General features: G+C 38.9%; 1 protein-coding gene across 2 annotated transcripts; it reads right to left on the bottom strand.

Annotated features, from left to right (window-relative positions):
• Positions 1 to 570: 570 nt before the first annotated feature.
• On the bottom strand, positions 571 to 23661 carry cables1 (Cdk5 and Abl enzyme substrate 1). Of its 2 annotated transcripts, XM_081598019.1 has the most exons (10): positions 22920 to 23661; positions 13308 to 13379; positions 13125 to 13217; positions 11039 to 11116; positions 7522 to 7624; positions 5442 to 5598; positions 5244 to 5347; positions 3862 to 3968; positions 3496 to 3703; positions 571 to 2042 (listed from the first exon to the last, which is right to left on the bottom strand). In XM_081598019.1, the coding sequence occupies exons 1-10, from the start codon at positions 23492 to 23494 to the stop codon at positions 1902 to 1904; spliced, it is 1638 nt and encodes a 545-aa protein (XP_081454145.1). In that variant the 5' UTR covers positions 23495 to 23661; the 3' UTR covers positions 571 to 1901. The 2 variants fall into 2 exon arrangements, with proteins under 2 accessions (XP_081454145.1, XP_081454146.1); XM_081598020.1 differs by lacking the exon at positions 11039 to 11116.
• Positions 23662 to 23894: the final 233 nt, after the last annotated feature.

Below are 23894 nucleotides of genomic sequence, written 5' to 3'. Positions count from 1 at the left end.
TCCACCAGGATCCAGCAAGATTCATCTTAGCATGGCGTCACATTTCCTGCCTAATAATGATCATCTTCAGCCCCCACTGAAGAGAGGCATTCTTGCAGCATGATGGTGCTGCTACTGTGCTTCACAGCTTGTGCATATTGCGCTCAGGGAGATGAAAGTTTTCTGCCACACAAAAGTTTGTAAGTAGACTAAAGTGTATATTGTATTTATGCATATGGGGGACTAATGACGAAAGCTAGTGTGAATGCTGTTCCTCCCCTTTTTTCGCAACTTATCCATTTCTGCATACTTTGTGCCATTTCAAGCATTCAGCTTTTCCCGTACTCTGTTCATTCAGGACATTATGATTTTGGTATAGTTCATGAAACATCCAGCTTTTTGTGATCAACTTGGGCCATATTGAAATTAATGGAATATCCCATAATTTCTAAAATAGTTTGACAACCTGCCAGTGATGGTCAGCAATTTTGACAGCATTTCATTGGTTCAATTACATATAATTCTTGACAAAAAAAAAAAAAATCATAAAGTTTATTCAGTGAAATGAGCACAAAAAAAAAAAGAGTCTAGTTCGGATTGAACAAGCAAAGAATTAATTTTTTTATTTACAAGAATAAACAGGCTAAGCATGTCACCCATGAGTCCTTACTCACAGAGTACTCTGAGTGCTTCATACAACAATATCTTTGGGCTTGCAGACAGAAAGAAGCATTTCTCTTTTACCTTAAAAACAAAACAATCAATCTTTCTCTGATGAAAATCGCTCTTATGATCACTACACCTTAAAACACCATCTGCGCGAGACATTTTAAAGACTTATTAAGAACAGACCAGTAAAAGTAACTGTTACACAGCTGAAGTTGATAAAAAAAAAGATTAAGAAATTGCACGTTTTAAAGCAACACATTCAAGTTAAAGCAAATGTTTGATCCGACTTTTCCGCGCTCCCTGCCTGGACCCTCGTTTTAAACGGATTCCTCACAGAGGTCATCAGCGGGCTAAAAACAAACGGCTCTTTTTGCCTGTAGGAACCCCGGTGTCTTGTTCAAGGACACTTCAGCAGAGAAGATATATTTGCATCATAACGCTTCTCCCCCCCCACCTCGACGTCCGAGCACACCACTGCCAGCGCCGTCTGCTGGTTAATGGCATTTTTAGCACGCGTTAACAGCTCCCGCAACAAAGCACCATAAATGTGCCAGCAATACACTCTAACATAGAGCACAGGAAATCTGACACTGATAAAAGCGTGTCTGGCCTCAGGGAGTCCGTAGCAAACATTTAAGTGGTAGAAAACGATCTGAACGGAAAGGAGGCCGCATCTTCTTTGCCCGTGTACAAATACTAAGAAATGTCCATGCAGATTTCTCTGGCTAGAAAGTGTTCTGACAGGATCAAAGGTCCAATTAAATTACACATGTTTAGCTTATTGTTCTTCTGGGTTAGTTCCCGAGATGGGTAAGAAAATCTTGTGGTATGCCAAAAAGTGCACTTTCATTACAAACACTTGCAAAAAGATGAGTCACTCCCGAGGAATAACAGTCCTGCTAGAAACAGCAGCTTTAAAAAAAAAAAAAAAAGGCTTTTGTTTGATATTTTAATGCAGCTGAAGAGGTAAGACAAGATTTATGAAGAAGCAAAAAAAAAATGTTCTCCTAATCAACAAGAGAAAATGTACTTGAAGTAAAGCAGGTGAGATACAAACCGGTAAGAGCTCCATGTAGTGATAGTAAATATCAAAAAATAAAAATGAGAGTCTTTTTGGCGAATCATAGTGAAATGAGAGAATAGAAGGGCTTCATCTGTAGTGGTCACAAGGAGGAGAAGGATGAATCCTAGAGGGTTGGGGGGCAGGCGGATCAGGAGAACCCAGCTGCTGTCCTCCTGATGGTTTACCAATGCTAAGAGGTCTGCAGCAGGCGTCTGTAGTGAGGCATGATCTCGTGTTCAGGCAGGTGCAGGTTGAACTCCAGTGCTACCAAGACGGGAAACTCGAACGCTATCAGCTCTCTGCGGTTCACCCGGAATCGCTCCTCCAGTTTCTGCAGAGGGAATTCACACGAGAGGACACTCAAGTTGTGGATCTCTGTAGCTCTTCCAGCGTTACCTCGGCCTTTATGGCAGCTTCTCTCATTATTGCTGTCCTTGCTAGTCTGTCGGTTTAGGTGGGAGGTTTGCGGCTGTGCTCGTTCCAATTTTATCATGGGCCTGTCTACTGTCTTAGATTAAATCTAGATTAAAAACCCACCTGTTTAGAGTTGCTTTTGAAACACAGTCAATGAAACATTAATCAATGAATGTAAATATGATGTGTAATGGCAGGAAATGTAATGTTTCAATTGTTGACTGTGTGTTCTATAACTTTGTATTTTTGTGTTTTTATGATTGAACACATTCTGAAATACCTTGTTGCTGAAATGTGCTATACGGATAAAATTTGATTCGATTTGTCTTCATGAAGACAATCATGAATCATGAATTTACAAACCTCTGAGAACTTATCACAACAGCTGGATTCACACAGGTTATAATGCACACAAGGACTTCATGGCACTAATTAGGCAATTCTAAAATCAAAGACAAGCTTCATTTTTGTATTTTAATTCCAGAAAGCTGTTAATAACCGTTTCAATAACCATTAAAAGGATGCATTGAATCAAAAATGCAACATTAAAAGTTCAGACCCTGGATATGTAAAACACATTCTATTAATACTCTATCCAGTTTTTTTTTCAGTCAACTAGCAGAAAAAACAAAAATCAAATGTATTGTAAAGATGTTATTTGTAAGAATTTTGAAAGCCATGAATTCATTCAACTCCACAATTATGTACTACTTTGTGATGGCGTGTAGTTTTGGTTTATAATCAAACCCCCCACGGGTTTGGTCCTGCAACTTTAAAGTGTGGCTGAATCCACCAAGTTTACTCAGAGTCCTGCTGATGACCTAATTATTGGATTCAGTTCTAGGACACCTGCCCTCGATGACTGAAGTTCAGCACCAGTCATCTAGTTCATAAAATGACAAAATGTGATAAAGATCAACGGGAACTTTCATATTAAAAAAATGTTCACATGCAAAACTCATCCTTAAAGCCTCTACTTTTAATTCTTCCTGTTTGTGCACTACTTAGCTAGATTGAAATCGCAAATGCACGTCTTGGCTGACATACATCCGTCAGTATTTTTTCTTAAAATTTATAAAATCAGATGATGTTTCTATTCTTTTTCTGCTTGAGCTCTATGAGCAAACATAAGAAAATCCTTACACTTACCCCTTTAGACTTATTTCACCAAATAAATCAAAGTGAGTAATTTTTGCTCTACCCTCAACTGTATCTGCCCGTACATGTTAGCTCCTGCTTTAGCTTGCTTTCTCTCATTAACCAGCCTGCAACCGGTGATGCAACTGAATGCACTAAACAGCCACCTCAGTGGACTTTATGATTGCAACTGCAAGCATTTGTTTTCTGGTTGTGTGGACGAGAATACCTACATCAATAAGAAGCTTGACCTCGTGCTTCTTAAGATCACCGCCGATCTTGGCTGCCAGGAGGACGCAGGCTCCAGCGCAGAGTTTGCGGTTTTGTTTGTTCAGCTTGCCTTGAAGAACGAGTTTTTCGAAGTAGACGAAAGCCATGGCCACAGTCGGCTCCTCGTACCCGCATTCATTCTGGGCCAGTTTTTTTATCTCTCTTTTCAAGCTGTGAAAAAGTTCAAGTTTGAAGGAGAGAAGGGTATAAAAAAGCCAATACTGACCAAGATAAACTAGAAGTAACACATCCGATGCTCATCATACCAATTTAACTTCAAATGCAAAAAGAAAAGAAAACTTAAATTCTTGACATTCTGGTTGGTTTACCTCCGTATCTTGCTTAGAGTGAGACGAATGTGGGGGAATTTCTCCTTGAAGGTCTCGTTCATGTCCTTCTTCAGGTCAAAGGGCTTGACGTATTCGATGACCGTAGTCTGGAAGGCCAAAGAAAAGAAATGGAGACGGTGTCACCCAGCGATCTTTGTGGATAACTCGTCATGCTCACGTGTGAGTGTTGGATTTCAAGGACCGATGAAGAATCTCTCTGGATACTGGCTTTATCCAGGACACTTAAAGGACAATCTGGGACATTGATGTTTTAGTAATGTGAGAGAACCAATGAGCAGTTGACTGTTTCTGTTTGTTGATAAGAACCTTGTTTTATTTCCAGGATTTTCCTAAATCTTGTCAATGAAACAACAGCGCATAACAGCTGCTGAATCTTAGATATAATGAACGTTGTTGTGCAAAAGAATCTTTTGTCACACTAGTCACAAACTTAGGTATTGGGGATTTTCATTGTAGACAAACAATTAAATGCAGAATTACATAGTTAAAAGAAAATATGTACTTTTTATTTTATTTTATTATTTTTTTTACAAATAAGGATTTGGGGATCCTATAACTTGTGTGAGAATCATTTGCCTAAAATTGAAAAACCACTAGAAATTCTTCAGCAACCATTTACTTTACACATAATTCAGTCCTCCTCCAATCTCTTCTGTTCTTTTTTTCTTTTTGTCATATGTCTATTAAGAACCACAACCATGCTTTCCACTGTCTACCAAGCACCCCATGCTCTTGAAACACAGAGAACGCTCTTGTTCCATTCCAGTAGTAAACACAATAGCCATTGTTGTTGGACGCTGGCTTTTGCTATCGAAGGAAGAGAGAGTGGCCTTGACTAACATTATAATTATATCAGTCCTTGTTGTTCATTCAGCAAGTCAGAGAAAAAAATAATGCAAAGCAGGAAAATATGGGAGGGAGTTTAGTCCTGTAATCCCTTTTCCACAATAAAACATCCGCTCTTTTTATGAGAAAAAACCCCAGATGATCTAGTTTTTAAAGCCGCTAAATGATAGCACAGATAAATTGTTATTTACTGCATTCCATTGGGTGGGAAACAGAATCACTGACCTTGATGATTAGAAATTGTCTGAAAATATTCAGAAAAAAAAAAAAAAAAGCTAATACTGTAAATTGTTTTTTAGGAATAAACTGCAGACAAATCTTTCTGGTGTTATTGTTCCTGGTGAAGACGGGGAATGCTGAGCACAAAAGGTCAAAAAATAACCGCAGTGGAATACTGAGGCTACGTGTCGAAGCGGAGACAAGCCTCTTCCTATTTGTTTTGAATGAAAACAGCCTTCCCAACCCGCTCGGAGGCTGTTGTTGCTGCTGCTTGTAGTGACGCAGCATCGTCTCACCATGTAAGAGGGAAAGATGAGCACTCTCTTGTGCTTTCCACAGGGCCACTGCGGGTCATCCAGCAGGTTGGGGTCATACTCGCGAAAGTCTCCGAAGTCGTTCCCTGCAGCGAGGACCAACAAACAAAAACAACGTGAGCTTGAAGCCGGAGTTTGCGTGTGAACGGCTTCCTTTAAGAAGCGCCTAAGTTCACTCGCCTGTGTCCAAGCTGCTCTGGTTGCTGTTGGCTCTGCCCAGGCTGAGGCTGCGGTGGCTCGCGTTCCGAGACTGAGAGAAGGACGAGGTGGAGTCAATGGTGTTCCTTCGACCGCCCAGAACGTTGGTGGGATACAGGAACTGGGTGTACGAAACGGTCTGCAAACAAAAAGAGTGTTTATCTGAGTAAGAAAGTACCAAAAGGTTTCTGAGGTGGAATGCTAAACTCCAGACATCCCGGCCTATTTCTATACCAGAGAAATTTGTTTTCAATGCTGTAGAGAAAACAGCATAACATAGAAATAATGAAAATGGATAGCCACACCAGATCAAGCTCCCATATCGATACTTTAAGCATGATGTTTTAGTCCCACAAACCTTCTTCTAGCAGCAGTGTGCCTGAAATGTCATGCATGATAAAATATTATTTTATGATTTATACACTAGATATTCATGATCCACAATCCGATCCAGTGGGTTTTTAAATGTGCATATCGCTTAAATGGCATGCAAAAATATTTAAGCGATATTTTGCACATCGCTTTTTGATATACAGCACATAAATTTGATATTATGTACATTCATACGCATATGATGCAACAGAATACAGTATCAAAAAGATTTATTTACAGTTTGTCCTGAAATGCATTCATCCCATTTACACCCGACTTTACATCAGTATGTCGGGTAGCTAGTTCATTTATTTAAAATATCTATATGAAACATCCCTCAAGCCATACCGTCTAAACTTTTCCACATTTTGTTCATTTACAACCACAAACTGAAATAACTTTTTTAAAAATGTTGTGCTTGTGATAGACCAAAGAGAAGGATACATGATTTATATTTGTTTAACCAAGTAAAATATACATCTGAAGAAGTATTTCAATTATTTGTGATAAGCTCCCCTGAGTCAATACTTCAAAGAACTAACATGAGCAGCAATTACAGCTCTAAGTGCTCTGGGCTTTTGCTCATCTAGAGAAAGAAGATTTCTGCTCATTTTTCTGAGTAAAATAGCACAAACTCAACCATATTCACTGGAAATCGTCTTAAATGTATTTTTTTAAGTGGTGCCAGAGATTCTGAGATGGATCTAATGGCTGCAGGGCATCAAGCTCCTTGAGGACTGGTGTCTCTGAAGTCCTTTATCTAAACCTCAGCTGTCAAAATGTTCCTAAAAGTTTAACTTTCGCCTCAGTCTCAAGTCTTTTACAGCCTCGGACACGTGTTCCTCCACTCATCATCCCAAAAACTCAGACAAGCTTCCCTTACCCTTCTGAAGGAAAGGCAGTTTCACACCGTGATGCAGCCACGCTATAGAGCAGGGGCGCCCAAAGTCGGTCCTCGAGAACTAAAACATCCTGCATGTTTTAGTTCTCTCCCTGCTGGTAATAACAACCTTTTCAGTATGTCAATGTTCTTCTTTGTCCTTCTAAAAAGCCTTTATTTGATTCAGGTGCGCTAAACCAGGGAGAGAACTAAAACATGGAGGATGCCGGCCCTCGATGACCGACTTTGGGCACCACTGCTACAGAGAAACATGGTGGTGATGAGTAGTTTTAGGTTTCCCAATTAAATAGTTTATGGAATGAATCTCAAAAAATTGAACTCTGGTCTAGGCAGACCAAAGGACTTTCTTCCACATGTTTGTTGTGTCCTCTATATGGCTTGTGCCAGACAACAAACAGTTCCTGCCAATAAGTCCATCTTTCAACAGCGGCTTTGTCTTGAAGGTCATGTTTGTGGAGTGAGCAGCTAGTGTTGTCCTGTCAGGTAGATTTTAATAGGAGCGGGCTGAATACAGATGCAAGCTACAGTGAACATTTTTTTAAAGACCATGAATCATTTTCCTTCCACTTCACAATTTTAAAATACTTTGTGTTGGTCTATAACCCAGGAGCCCACTCAAATTATTAAGGTTTATGGTTGTAAGGTGACAAAATGTAAAAAAAAAAAAACACAAAAAAAAAACATGTAGGGTGTATGAAAGCTTTTGCACATACTTCAAAATATTGCATACCTTCTAATCCAAGTCAAGAAGACAAGTTTGATCTTCGCAGATCTCTGCTGGTTTCTCACCTTTCCATCTGCTCCCAACTCCACTCCCTCCAGTCCAATCACCATTTCCTTGGCACTTACGCCTCCTGACGGGTGACGCTGACGCCCTTCCGCCCTTATGTCCCTAGTGAGCACAAGAGTTTTAGAGCTCAAACCAAACAAATCGTGCTGCAGCTTTGTCCAACCCCCACGCTCCCTCCCTCCTGTTTTAGCCCTGCTCCGTCTCATCTTCCTTACACACTCGCGTTCCGCTTTACACATACAGACCCGGTATCGATCTGCGCTCATCGGCCGGCCTAGTTTCTGTTAACGGCTCGTGTTTTCAGGAGCTTCTCGGAGCACTCTTAAATAAATTGTGCCCTGGGGAGGCAGGATGGAGGAGAAAACTGAGCCAAACTCTGTCAGCTGCTGCCTCACCCAAGCCCGAGATGCCATACTGATGTGGGAGTGTGTCCTAAAACAGATGGCTGCAGAGCCAAATGTGTGTCAGTGGGGCAACGTGTGGGCAGGTTGAGACTATACACATGCTGAATAAGCTAAATATTTCTGTGAAAAGATTGCACACAACACGCAATACCCATACCGATGTTTGTAAATACCTGTTTTACGGCCACACGCCGATAGAACAGATTTTTTTTTTTGCTGGGCTTAAAATAATTAACCATTTATAGAAAAGCAACTGCAGTTTTTTTTCAATAAGTATATTTTTTGTTATTTCCAAGTAAGTTGTTAGATTACAAACTAATAATAAATAGCTTCGTAACTAGGCAATGAATCATTCCTACTTTTGGTATCCAAAGCAAACAAACAACCCATGCCTACGGCCAAATTAATTTTTTGCTAATGTTAAGCACAAATGCACTCCGGCAGCCAAAGAGACGTGCTAACACTGTCCTGTTTGTTTTCTGACCCCTTATCGTCCCTGGTTCAGTCTTGCTTTCTGTTTAACTCTGTATCCATATGCACACACATAAATCCTGTGTTTTGGCGACACGCGGCATCTAATCAGTCGCAATAAAAACTGTTATCAGGCAGACAAGCAGGGCAAGACACAATGTTGACACGTCGCAGGAAAGGAGATCCCAATGCAGCATGGCAGCTTTAACCAAATAATTAAAAAAAGTGTGGAAAAAGATTAATGGATACAAGCAAGAACAACATTTAAAGGACAAAGACAGAAAAGTTTCTCCTGTGTTAACCTGAGAATGAACAATGAATAAATGAGAAGGAAATGTTATTCAGCAACATGCACGAATCTCAGGCTTTATGTAATCTGTTTGTTAGTGTTTCAGTTCTTATCGTGTCACGAAATCACAAGAAATGTAATAACAATCTCAAGCTGTTAGACATTTCAATAAACACTTTACAATCTAAAGAAACTCTAACATATAGAGTGGTCACAAGCCCCCAATTACAGGAGATTTGAGCTTCTTCAACTTTACCTGTAAGAGCGTTTTTGCCAACATCTGAACAAGCTTAAGGCTTTTACATAGGATTATATTTCCACCACAGCCCACAACCAACATCATAACCCAATGACCCAGAGCATGAAAACATGATGCAGAATATGTGGTTTCATACTCCCGTTAAACATAAATATTTGACTCCCTTCAGCTAAACTTAAAACTTGATCTTTATTTATTCGTCATTTTCTTATAAGAACAGATAGACTCTTGATCTAAGGCGCTCAGTTCAGTTCAGTTTTGTATGTTGTTCTGCCATCATTTTCCACAAATGCAGACCGTTACAAGCAACCTATCTCATCTAAGCAGGGGGTTGTAAACTCTGCCAGTACGGAGTTGTGGCCAAGTCAATGACTTGGTGAAATGGTCTGGCCTTCCTTAGATAGAAAACTTAAAATACTACCTTTCATAGCATTGATCTAAAAAAATGTAATCAAAATGTATAACATGATCTACTAGCAGAAAGGCAATGCTAAAATTATATAGCAAAGTAGTCTTACGGCTGTAATTTTAGCTATAATTTAATTGACTGTTCATGTAAACAGTTGATTTTGAAATGGTTATGTTGCTGTAAGAGAAGGAAAAGTTTAGAAGCTCTTTTTCAGCCAGCTGACCAACAGTATGCAGCAAAGTGTTGGGGAGGGGCAGTTCATGTTACCATGAACAAAAAGCCAGAGACAGCTCTTGTTCTTCTAGCACCGTCTGTCTTTTGACCACAAGAACAAGTAGATTTTTGTAACCAGAACTTTAGAAGTTTACCTGCAAAAGACTAAGTAACTATATTTAAAGACATGCTTTTAAGAGGCAATAATTTCAACTGTTTAATAGCTAAAATATAATTTTTTTTGACTCAGGCAGAGAGAAAGGTACAAGTCTAGTTAGCATAAAGATTTTTTCTAAACTAGCAGAAATTATGTCAGTACAACAGACTTTTCAAGCCGCTAAACTTAGCGCACAAATCGTTGATTTCAATACGACTCTTCTATGATACACAGATGCAAGCTTAAACGGAAAGGGTGAATAAAATAATCAAATTTATGGTAAGAACTTAATTACAAAATGTGAGGAGGACATGCTGATCTTCAGTAGAGCTCTTTTTGGAGTTCATTTTTACCACAACATGAAAGCAAATACTCAGAGAAGATAGGTTGGTGTTAAATCTCAATCAACAGTTTCAACCGAGTTGTCTGATGCAATTCTGTTCAGCACAAAACAAGCAGCAGACGTCCAACTGAAAACTGCCCGTGTGCCTCAAAACGCAGCCAAATGTGCACACTGACAGAGCACAGGGGGCTTATTAACCTTTGACCTTGCACTGACTGGTTGGCTTAGGACATTCCACAAATACTCTGAGCCTGTTGTGCTCTGCGCTAAACCTCAGCATGGAGCTTTTCTTTCTGTGCATTGTATTCTCGGTTGTTTACCTGCCCTGTTTCCCTTTCCGCTTCCTCTAAACCGTGTCACCAGATAGGGGTCAGAGCCAGTTTTGCAATACAGCTGATCTCTATGCAAACCAGGTAGAACCTCTTTATATTGAATTCTAAAAACAGAAATGTGTTAGATAGAAATCAGCTCTTCTATGCAGCGGCGATCTGTAAAATTGGTAGCGAAGAAACAAAAAAGCATGGCTTAGAATTAAGCCCACTAATAATGCAGTATTATTGTTTCAGGCTTAAAAGGACTACATCTAAGAGGAGCTATTACCACAGGAATGGTAAACAGGATGGACAGCAAAGCCAGTTATGGACAAAAATAATGTGTGGGGGGGAAAGGATGAGTGCCCACAAGCCACCAGAGCAATTATGACAAAAAGCAACAGAGGCAACAAGCAGAAAAGCTAATCGAGTCTATTAATACTTACACATGTATGCACACAATTAAGCTCTTAAAGCCATTTTTCAGCCCACTTTGTATTTATGACACCATCATGATAAAAAAAATAAAATGCATCGGCCAAAATCAAGCTGTGAAGGGAGAGCGTGTCGACAAAGGAGAAGTATGGGGGGGAAAAAAAGAAAGAGGGAGCACAGGGTGGGCGGAGTCATAAAAAGTACGGCATGCCGTCTGATACATACCCTGCTTGGCTACAATCTTGATAGGGCAGGACAGAAAATACACTATAGAAGGATCTTCTGCCACTGATAAGGACTATCCTATGAAAAAGAAAATGGTGAACAAGCTAATGAGCATCTATCTGGTGAAGATTCACAGGTTGAAGTTGGAGAGAGATGGCAGGTAAAACTTCAGAGTAAAGAGAAGATTGGAAACCTTCGTTGCCAAACTTTGGTATGCGACGTGTGCAAAAGCTTTGCATCACCACTAGTTCTCAATATTTAACTTCTAATGAGAAATAATACCGAATACTTTACTGTTTTACAGTAATCATCAAATCTTCAGACCCAAAGAGCCAGATGCAAAAAAAAAAAAAAATGGTTTGTTGAAAGCAAGTCCCCATACTGTACCTGACATAGTCAGAGAAATGCTGTTATTAAGTTGCTTGAAACATAATTTAAGAACAAATGGTACATAAAATGAAAAAGTTAGCTACTGCTGAGTGTATGCAATACAGAAAATGTCAAAGACATTTTAACCTAGATGTTTTATGGCTATACCTGAAAATGCTAGAGACTCAAAAGCAAAGATGATGCTATTTTGGAAAAAATAACACTATTCCTACCCCCAACACTAGGCTTTTAACAGCATGATGTGCCATTATTCTGGAATCTATTCCAAAATGTATTTTATACAATGGGTATCTTTAAGCGTTGTTGTGAAGAATTTGATGCCTATTGGTTCTAGTGCATCTCAATCCAATCCCTGGAACTGAAACGGTGTTCAAATCGGGACATTTCTAAATGACTTGCACAGAGTCGCTCAGTAAATTAATCTTTTTGTACCTTGTCACTGGTGTTTGGTCTGCAGTGTTCTGCCAGTTCCCCCTGATAAAAGACTTGCTTCAAGTGCACTTTATAAATAATATTTTTCAAAGTTTATGACATAAACTTTTGGCCCTTTGGTGAAACAGAAACATTGGTGGCACTGCCAACCAGTTATTAGGTTCGGGGATAATTTGTTTTCCACATTAGGCCAACCTGAATTGGACTCAAGTTATCTTCTTCTGGTATTAAAAGCTGAAACGTATAAGTGAGAAAAAAAAAGTAAAAACAAAAACCTGTAAATGGGAGAAAATGCTTTTTAACTACAATAGACGGTTTAAACAAACAGCATTTCCCTGAAAATTGTCAGACATGAGGACTGTAACAAAAATAAATGAAGAAAAAAAGAAAACATCTTCAGAGAAGCAAAATTGTTGCTTAAAGACTTTATGTGGCAAGTCAGTAATTAGAAAGAAACATGATGCATTTTTCCAATGACTTATTATTCCCATTAAATGCTGACCAAAATGTTTAAAAACATGTGAAATGCTTACTTCAAGAATTTCTTCTCATGGACATAAGGTCAGTCTGTCAAATAAAATCCAGTCCGTAAACAACACCAGTACCAAGTTGCCAACTTCTTTGGCACATTAATTAACACTAAGCATAAGAGGGCAAGAATGAGTTCATCTTTAAAAATACAATCAAAGTCACCATATTTTCTAACAAGCTGTGGACAAGATTGCTCCCTTCGTATAAGCCAAGTGTTCAACAATGCTCTAAAATAAAACATAAACTATTTGGATGAAAAACCAGCATTCAACCAGATCTCAAATCTTCATGAGACTATCTGACCAGCAATAAAATATTGAAAGTCTCTGAAATAGTATCACTCGGTCGCTTGAAGATCAGCAGAATGTGTTTGACGTGAAGGATTTCTGTGCTGCAAACATGCTTATGAGAACTGTGATACTAATATGTGATTCGGCATTCAGCAGTGAGACACATTGTGTGATTTAAAAGAACACTCAACAGTGATCAAGTAAAGATAAAAAAAAAAAAAAAAAAAAAAGTTCATTGGATTACATAAATGAACGACCGGATGGGATTTCCTGTTTTGTTTGTTCAAGAGTCAGAGCACCATGCTGTGAATGGACTGGGCCTGTATTGTGAGAAAAAAGTAAAAAAAGAAAAAAACAAGCTGCACTTCATTGACTGGGGCAGCCTGCCATCATTAAGTGAGAACTCTGCATTGACTGGAGGAAGCCTCTGTTTGACTTCATACCTTCCATTGTGCATATCGTGTTGCCGCATGTTCTTTATGAAGTGGATCTTCTTGAAGCTCTTTGGTCGGGGTGAACCCGATAGGGTTCGGCATCTAAAATACAAAACAAACATAACAGTCGAACAGGAAAAGGAAAAAGCGGAAGGCATTTCTCGAGTTAATGTGGGGGACTTTTGCTTGTACCTGCGTAAAGGAGCATTTTCCTCAATGTCTTCTAGAGTTTCTAGCGAAGAGCGTTGAGAGACGAGTCTCCTCCTGTGAAAACAGGCAGAAATACCTTAAACTTAAGAGGATGTGAATTAAATTCCCCCCCATCATATTAACACAGAACAAATTTGATTTTGTGGAATAGCTCCAGCAAAATGACAAATATGACACAACTGACAAGGCAAAGAAACTTAACTGAAGGTCAAACAATGTTGAATGCACCATAAAATGTTTTAGAAGCTAAAGAAGCACTAAGGAGCTAACTCATTAAGAAACAAAAACATTCAAAAAAAAACATCAGTGGTCGGCCAGAAGCAACCTTTTCAAGAAATCCTGGTTGAGCTAGAAATAATACTTTTATTTTTTGGTAGCTAGATTTTCAACTCATAATCTGGGACCCATCTCTGCCCCGGTATCAAAGACGAAAAACTGTCAAAATCTTCAAATATTTATTTATTAAAGTTATGTTGTTAACATAACATAACCAAATAATTACATATTATAAATCATGCATCTCAAAACTCAGATATAAGTCTTTACATTTATTTTCATTTTTCCAACAAAAACCAAAACACGGGGACATTTCAAAACATACATTTAATAGAGGAGGATGATTAAAGACTGGCCATAAATTAGAATATGCTCCAAAGAATCTAATTAAAAGATTAAAGCCAACTCTTAAAAAGAACAAAGAGAAATGAGTCGCTGATTAATAAATTTTCTAATAATTTTCTAATATATTGAACATGATTGGACATAACACTTGGCACTAATAGATGCATATTGACATGTGAAGGTGGCTTTGTGTTCAACTAAGGCTCCACTTTATAAATAAAATAAATGAGTGTTTAAAAACACAACACAATATTAATTATGATAATCAAATGTTCTTCCGCCTTCTTGTTTTCCCCAACATCACATTCCATCACTCTTTAGGAGCAGAAGCATTTTTGTTGACAGAATCTAAAGGATCAAGTTTCAGCATCACAGAGCGACAAGCCTATTATTACCAAATGATCGTAAAATATGAAATGACAGCAAAATGGATGTTTTGATAAAAGTTACATTTAGAAATATTGTGAAAATTAAACTACAAACAAAACAAAGTCAATATTCCTGAAGTCATGGTCAGTTTCAGGTAGAGCTATAACCAGGCTAATTGCCTTTAATTGTTTGCCATGTTGGTAGAAAGAGATCTTTATTAAAAAGTCATAGTTTAGAATGTGACTAAACGCTCTCACATAAATGGATAAAAGATAAATAATGACTGCGGATTAATACCCAGACTATCATGTCTGCCATCTGTTCCATCAGCACTGCATGCTTTTGTGGTCAGTGATCTCCTCAGTCTCATAAAGAGCACATAGCAGCTCTGATCCTGGGAAATACTAAGAGGATAACGAGCTGGCTCCACGAGCCTTTTGTTTAACACATTTGGTCACAGATGGCCTTTATTTCACACTTTAGCTGCTTGACTAAATTCTGCTGCCGCAACGCTTTTAGTATGTGATCAGCTGCCAGTTTCAGAAAATAAAACCCACATGTGAAAGCTAAGTATCCCAAAGCAGTTCCAAAATTAGGTTATAATTGCACGATTAGCGTCACAGAAACAATGCTGTCTAACGTTTTAGTCAGACTCAAAAGTTTTACAACCCCCCCTCCCCCAAAATTTAAACGGTGAAAAGTTAACCCATTAATGATCTAAAGAACTGAAATGCTACATTTTTCTTCTGACTTCGGTTAGAACAACAGAACTGAAGAGACGTCCACTGGGGCTCTGCTTATGCGTCATAATAGAAGAGGACCTGGCCTGACCTCTGACCCAGGGTTGAAGGAGAATGATCATGTGATTTATGGCCAGTCTTTAATCATCCTCCTCTCAGACACGGACAAGCAAAGTAAGGATCCATGGCTGCAGCTTTCCTCAAGGGGCATGCTTTCTTTCACTGAATCACTTTAATTATGGAATTGCCTAATCTTCCAAAAAGCCACTGGAGCCATTTCAAATTATCCTTAGCTTGATATTTTGCGATGCATTTATAACTAAACAGTGACATTTTCTCAATTGCTACACAGTTTGTTGCTTTGGTGTTTTAACTTTTATCTTTGGATTCCTGCAGCCTCAGGATTAAGCACGTGTGGGTTTGCTTAAATCAATGTGTGATTAAGCAAATGTTTCTTCTAAGAACATTTTGCAATATCTGTTGCATGCACAAAAAGCTAATTTTGTTCCCGTTTGTCTAACAGGTTTGTTGCTCTCAGTATCACAGAGGTAAGGAGAGATAGGTGAATTTCCCATTTAAAAGTTTACCATCAAGCTAACATGACACTGGTTGGTTTTTAAACAATAATGTTGAATATCTGCAAAAGACTCTTGTAGATCAATTACAGGTTACAATATGCTTTATCAGCTTTGTTACTGGGTGACTTTTGACCAACTAAAGTAGACTTTAATATTACATTAAATCAGATTGGAACACCACATTGGATTTCTATCTGTCTGTACGTTTGCACTGTCGTTATATAAATCTGATTTATTGTATATTTCTGTGTAATCAGAAATTAATTCACTCTGTTCCTCATGTAAATTGCTTTGAAATTCAGTATTATGTAGATAAACTTAATTGTAAAGCTAGTTGGTGTGCAAGTTACTTTAGTTGAAATAGTCATTTTAAAGAATTTTAAATATGCAGACTTTGCGCATGTACACATGGCATATATTGTATTCATTTTAAAGTAATATTGGACTGGGGACTCTGCAAATGTCTCATCTTAGGTGACAAAAACCAATCTTGATAGGAAATGGTTACAACAAATGGTCTCTTCTGTGAGACATTTTGTCCACTTCCAACTCAAATCTCTGTAAATAGAAAACTTTGAAAAGCTATTCTCTAGCGAGCCGACCGTGATGTTTCCTGTTTGCTTTGTCGCAACTCCAGCTTTCATATTTGAACTCTGATCCAACCACTGTGGATGAACAGCTGGTGTTCTTAATGCAAAAGATGTTTTCTTGGCCAGCAGAAGTCGTGGAGACAAAAACAACAGCATGACCACTCATTCATTCTCAACACAAGGGTCTAAGAGTAAGGGTCAGAACAATCAGTGTCTAGCCCTTCAGTTAGACATTAACTGGTTTGAGTACGGCGCTTCAAAAAATGGCTTGTAGCCTCCGGTCTCTTTCAAACAGTCCTCGTTATTGTTGCCCAAGGTAATTTTGTCCATGCATGACCTCAATTCATGCAGCATTACATCAATTCTGCTGTGAATGCAATGAAATTATCTTGTAATAAAATGTGCATAAGAGGGATTTCCAATCCTGCTCAGTGGTGAGCGTTGAGTTATAAAACAACAGAGGGCTGGAAGTGGAGATTAGAAGGTTTCACACGTACGACCTGTTGGCAGCTTGCCACAGGACACAGTCTTCCATTTTGCAACAGAGTAAAAGTAAATGTTAAGGTCTGGATTTATTCACACATAGAAGGCCCTGCCAAGGGGGAAGAAGGGGTTTGATTATCTGATGAGAGGACAAAAAAAATAAAATAATCTGATCCTCGAAAGGACCGGAACAAATGGGATACATGAGGCAACTTAAAAAATAATTGGGCACAAAAGACGATAAGGAAAGTTCATTGTAGGGTCTTATAACATCCACAACTGAAACTGTTAGTTTCTAATTGGTAAGCATAGCAAGTGAATATGTGGGGAGAAGAAAAAAAAAAAAACGAATGCAGTGACAATGTGTGAATGCTTTGAGATAAATGATGTACTCAAATAAAAAAAGCAACAAAAAAAAGAGCATGACATGAATAATGGTTCTAGCTTTACTAGGACCATCATTTAAAAATAATGGAAGCAAAATGTATTTGCTTTAAAATTATTTTTTAGTGTTTTTAAATAGAGGACAATGTACATCAACAAACATAATCTTTAGACTGAAAAAGGACTATTATGTGTCAATTTGCATTTGAAAAGAATGTTATCAGATTTTTTTATTATTAATTTAACCACTAAATAAAAACCCTTCAAAGTAAAATTTTAAAATGTTGATGGGAATTAAAAAAAAAACAACAAAAAAATCTTGATATCTGGGAATATTTGAAACAACAGATAATTTTTGTGAGTAGGACCACAAAAATGGCTCTTACTATTTTGACACAGTTACAGCCACAAAAGACATCTAGGCATTAATGTTTATGAAAATAACAAATCAGCAATTATCCATCTTAAAAAACCTACATGAAGTTCTGTGGAGAAGTGGAGGGGATTTCTTGGTTCTGAGGCATGTACTTCAAATCACTTAAGAGTTTTATTTGAAATTCACACCATGTGAAAGGGGAATTTTTTTCCTACATTTTGCTGAATAAATTATTGATGTGTTGTTGATGGTCTGGCGACAATAAGAACTTGTTTGCAAAATGTGCGGAATGTTGGAACTCAGCTAAACAGTAGAGTGGCAGGAAAAAGTTGCATGTGATGGAAAAATGAAACTGATTTTATAAAATAGTAAAATATGTTAAAAAATTTAATCACTCAGTAATTGTTTTTGATCCGTTTAAAGTACAAATTGTGCTTCTGCATAAAGTTATGAAGAAATAGTTAATTTTGAAAGTGAACAGTGACTCAGAATGATCTGAAATTATTTTTTTGAGAACATTATTTTTAAGAATGTTAAAAAAACGTATAAAGTTAAAGCATACATTTATTTAATAAGAATAATATTGTAAAAGCTAAATGGTTTAAAAGGACAGACTGAGGAATGAGTTGGCGATAAAGCAAAAATAAAACTACAATAATTCACACATTCTCACATTCAAAAAAAAGAAAAAAAGTTTATAGTTAAACACATGCTGGACCTTGTTACACCGTCTCATATTCATCTCCTTGGGGACTTTCTGACCATATGTTTCACAGCCCAGACATTGCAAGACTCTCTGAAGGAAGATAAAGCCTTCTTATACAACTCTGTGATTATGCCAACCATGACCTCACCACGCAACAATCGACCTCATAACCAAAGGTATGTGACCTAATCACACTAAACATGAGCGGACTATTATGTTGGCTCATACTCCCTTGTTTCCAGCCAGCTTGTTAAATCACTGAAAGTACAAGTTTCTGGATTACTGCCGTTTGGTGTGAACAAAATTAAAACAGGATGTGAGAAGCTTTTGTCTGACTGTGATGCAGGAGGAAAAGACAAATAGCGATAATTGTTCTACACCTCCAGCATACAGCACCAGATGGGGGAATGGGGTGCTATATTTAAAGCTCGGCTCTCGGCGCACTGATTTATGATGAATATATACTGAAGAGTGCAAAGAACCTAAAGTTAATCATCATAATTCCACATTAGATTCTGAGGGTTTGAAGAAGCCCCTGGCCTCTAGGTGAATCTATTCTGGAGACACATCTGAGCCTCTGCGACTTCCTGAATGGGAGCAGGACTCAAGGCCAAAATCTCTGAAGGGAGAGTGTGTCTCTTAATTCCTCAGAGAGAGGAAGCGGAGAGCAGAAAATACAGAGCCAGGCTGCTTCTCAGAAAGCCTGGGCATCCTGCCTCTCCCAGTCAGGGACCTCTCGTCATGTTTCCACCAGCTGCCCGGGCAAAAACAAACCCGGCACTGTGTGGAGAGCGCTCGTCTGTTCACGCACCCGTAGAAAGCGGTCGAACTCCCACAGCAGGTTACTCATTTCTTGGCATTAGAATTCCTTTTTTTGCGAATGTCCTTCAAAAGCAGGACGCAGTCAAGAGTTTAGCAACTGTCTGCATACTGAATTTATTAATGGAGCAACTGAGGTTGTTGCGGGGTGAGAGTTGTAGGGTTGGCAAAATGCAGGTCTCCATTAAGGATAACTTGTCTCTTAAAATTCTACTTGATTTTTTTTCTTTAAAATATGCATAAATTTAGTTTCAGCCAAAATAAAAGTTATTCTTCTGCAAGGTTTAGGGGTCATAATGGACACGGGGAAATGTTTTATAGGCTACATGGACAACTATCAGTCCTGAGATTTCTGGTAAGGCATTTGGTTTTAATTTGTTTTCTTAATCTTTGTTTCAATAGATATTTAAATTTCAAATTCATGAATACTGTAGTCCTTGTAAAAGCTTACCAGTTGTCTTTTACCTATCTATAAAAGTATTACCGGCAATTTTGTCAAGGTGATTACACTTTAAAAAAAATGATATGGACACTACAAAGTTCAAAGGTAAATGCAACTGCAATAAGCGTAAATTGTGTATTCTTTGATAGAGCTTCAGTCTGGTTTACAATCCACTGTTGATGTTTCAGAACAACTGAAACTACTTAAATCTGCAGTATGCAATGTTTAGAAAAATAGATTTTTAATATATTTGTTAAAACTGTCACTACATTGTGATAGTACACCACAAGACACATGATCTGTGAAAGAAAAGCCGTATAAAGAAATGCACCACACCAGGTAAGAAACAACCAATCATGCCAGGAGGAAGATCTTAGCACCACCAATCACACTCATGTACATGCTGCTCCTCAATGTGCTAATGTGTGTGCGTGTGTGTGCTTCGTTGCCCTATAATTGTCTGGTGATCAGATGTACATCAGAAGATAGGCAGCCCCCCTGCTACAACAAGTGGGAATGGGAGGATGAATGGATGGAGACATTCAACAACCTTATTGAATGCAACTTTTTTCCTGACATCATGTGTGTCCTGTGTGTTTTAGTTATATCACTGGACACCTGATTACATTGACTCTGCAACATTAGCTGTCAGTGAAAACAGAAGCCTGTCTATGACGCACCAGGTGGACATCTATAAGATATAGGGCAGAGGTTTTAGAGGACCAATATTTAAATATATTTGTGTAGTTATTATTGCACCATGTAGTATTAATAATTTAACTGTAAGCTTTTCTAGAATGTGCACAAATTACATTTTCTCCCTACATCTTCTCACATTATTATTTCACATGGTGTGAATTTATTTCTACATCATCATTCATCTTACTTGATTGCATATATTCATTATGCATAAAGGAAGATAGTGTCCAGACAATATAAATGGGTTTAATTCCAGCTTCTTGCACTGATTTGTAAAAATAGATTCATGCAGTGTGGTACTTTGGCGAGAATCTCAGCCCACATCAAAATCTGAAAGAGAGTCTTCCCCACCTTACCATTTGCACAAGCCACTAAAGATGCATAAAAGCAAAAATGATGGCAAAAAAAGTAGCACTAGACTTTGGCAGCATCCGTCCTCCACTGTTCTCTGCACAAAAAATTATGAAAATGTAAAGACTGCAAGCTGAAAAACCATATTTCAAAGTCATCTTTTGACAGCGATTTATTCCATCAGTGTTTGCTTCCTCATTCTCAGCATTTTCTGAGTTAGAACAACTGCAGAACGTTTAGGTATTTAGAGTTTTAAGCATATTTTCACCTCGGACTACAGCCTGATAGTTTGTGTAACTTCCACTCAGCCAAGAAGGGGAAATAACAGTTTACTTAGTGTTTCACCATGAACCAGAGCTTCCTGAAGAAGTGTGGCAGAGACACTAGAGGGTGAAGAGTATTTAGCCAGATGGGTGGGGTGGGGGTTTGGCCAGAGGGGCTCTGAGTGGAAAAAAACTGAGGAGAAAGGAGATGAAAGCAGGTTGAGAATCATTAGAGGACTGACATCTGTCTTGCTTCTGTGGTCAGCCGAGACCCTCCCTCAATCTGTCCTCGACGCTCCAACACAAACATGAAGTAGACAAAAGGGGGCAAATAAGAGGCGCGTGAAACGGCTAGCCCCTGCTACACGTGGAGTCGGACAAGGGTGTAGAGTTACAGGATGTTTACGTCACACAGAGCAAAATGCAAGTGTGTGCTAAGCTGTAAAAGTCAGTTCCATAAAAAGAAAATCACACTGGAAAAAAAAATAAAAAAAAATATGCACAGAAAGCAAAAGCAAACAAAATAAAACTGAAACCAGCTGATTCCCCGTGGAGCCAATGAAGTTTGGCGAGTCATGGCCATGACAGCACCTGCATGGAGTGCAGCTGAACTCTCGTCCTGCTGCGCTTTGTTGTGTCCAAGCCAAGTAGTGTGTTACCAAATCTTCACGGAAACGGGTCAGAGCGGTCTCGTTCATTCATGTGGAAAAGCAGGAAATGAAACAAGAATCGCTGAAAATTCCTTGGGTTTGTTACGGTTTCAAATTATCCGTCAGAAGACGGATAATTGTGATTTGGTTACAAAAGAGCCAACTTTAAATGTAATCCCATGAAACATTTATTTTTTTACTACTTATCTTAACCCCAAAGGTACTTGATGTCTCTTTGTTATGAGTTTTCTGTGTTTTCAGTTTGTGACAGAAGGCAGACATCAGGTTTGTGAATGAAACCACACGTCACCAGAACGTGTCTGTTTACGAGCATGGAAGTTAAGTAATATTTTCATTATATACTAAGATTAATTCATAATAGATTATTAGAGAAATTGCATGCTTTGGTGTAGACAGTCATAGAAATGACAGCTGATGCGACAACTGTCCAGATAATCACAAACACCTACCACCTGAATATTAAACCACAAGAGTTTATTGCTAAAGAAGTTGACTGTCCCCTGAGTGCTTTATTCAAGAATTGGAAAGTTAAATGGAAGGAAAAAGTGTGGTACAAAAAGTTCAAAAGCAACATGGATAATCACAACCTGGACGTGATTGTGAAGCAAAGTACATTCAATAGTTTGGGGAAGATTCACAGGCTTGGACTGCAGCTGCAGTCAGTCCTTCAGTGGCCACCACTGGACCCGTCATAATTTTTATATCTACTGTGTCACTTAAATGTTCGATGACTGTGTTTTTACCTTTTTTTTTTTTTTTTTTTGCTCCAACACATAAAAATATTTGTTTTGATAAAAGTTTTGAAAATTTTGCAAATAAATTGTGTTTTTTTTACTATCAGGCAGATGTGATGGTGACATCATGGCAGACCGAGCGATTGTCTAAGCGGGACCTCTGGAAAATAAAATTCTGCTTTGGGCCCATGCAACCTTGGGTACGCTTGTGCCTTTTTACATGTGAGGATTACAGGTTGGAAACATCATTTAGTAAAAATGATCAAGAAACTTTTCACTGAAATATTATCAGACAGGTTGCAGTGCATTTTGCAACACACCATAGAATGGTAAATGAGAATATTACATAAGATGACTTCAGTTGTCCAGCAAGAAGGAAATTTACAAAAAACAAAATTAAGAAAAATGTGTTATAGAAAAACTTGCACGAGTGACCTGAACTGAATTGAGAGAAATGTAATGTCAAAAACATGCAACAGTGATGCTATGGTAGATGGTGATTTCAACTGGATCACTGTGTTAAATTTGGACCCATGCAACCTTGAGCCACTCTTGGAAAACATGCAATGGGACAATGCATTCATGCAAAGACACTTAAGAAGTTAGAAACACCAGTTGCTTTGCTTAAGATTATTACAAACACTGGAGATGTGAGAATGCAGAATATTAAGTATTAAGCTAACAAAAACAAAAAAAAATGTTGCAGGCGTGTTGCAGGGAATGTCTCCACACACCACCCTGTGAAGAAAAGCCACTATTTACATTTACCTTGACCTCTGCTGCTCCATCTGTCCGCCCTCCAGGCTGAAGCTCGGGGAGAACTGCCTGGAGTAGGCGGCAGGAAGGATTCCCTGAGTGTAAGTCTGCAGCCTCCCTCTGGTTGCTACTGGGACCGCGGAGAAAGGCGAGTTGAACGTGGAGGGCAAAAAAGCGTCGCCCTCCGTGTCTGCAGTCGCCGGGGCAGCGGCGGAACCCGTCCCACAGCTGCCCCAGCTGGCGAGCCGAGCCTGGGTCGCTAAAGCCAGCGCCTGGGTGGCCGTGGTCGCTGCAGCGGCAGCCGCAGAGGCAGCTGCAGCCTCGGCGGTGCCAGCAGCGCCGTGCGCCCCGAAGCGCTCCAGAGAAACCAGGCTCTGTCTAGTCCGTGCTTCCAGCGAGTTATCCTCCAGGTTCTGATCGTCTGCATCGTCTTGCACGGGTCGGCCGTCTAAAGAAATGTTGCTGAGAAAGGACAGCGCTGCTTGCCTCCTCCTGGGGTCTATGCGTTTCCGTGTATGCTCAATGCTGGGGTGCTTTATCTGCTGAAGCGTGGCTGTGGATGTGTTGCTGCTCGTGGCAGCCGCCATGGTCCGCTCCCAGCGATCAGAGTGTCGATCTTACCTTGTGGACATGGATATTGTTCTGATCGTGTTTGTGTTGGTGAATGGAGGAGCCAGTCTTTTAAGTACACGCGTTTAACTGGGTGAAAACAGGGAGGTCACGTGTGTGCAGTATTGTGGCAGCACAGGGAAAATCTGGACCAATGAGCTTTGAGGAAGTCCAGTTTTTTTTTTCTTTCTTTCTTTTTTTTTTTTTTTTTTTAGCTTTTCCTTACTGCTGAAGCTTCTCTGTTCTCTGACAGAGCATACCAAAATTACATAAACTTTATCAGAATATTTCCAAGCATAGATAAGATAGATAGATTTTCCTGCCTCATTAACAATTTAACTACAAAACAGTAAATCTTAATCACAAAGGTGATCAAAC

Source organism: Poecilia reticulata, chromosome 17 (genome assembly GCF_904066995.2).
Source record: "Poecilia reticulata chromosome 17, P_reticulata-male-v2, whole genome shotgun sequence".
Lineage (NCBI taxonomy): Eukaryota > Metazoa > Chordata > Actinopteri > Cyprinodontiformes > Poeciliidae > Poecilia > Poecilia reticulata.
The sequence above is the reverse complement of the archived record's forward strand: the minus strand, read 5'-3'. Positions and strand labels throughout refer to the sequence as shown.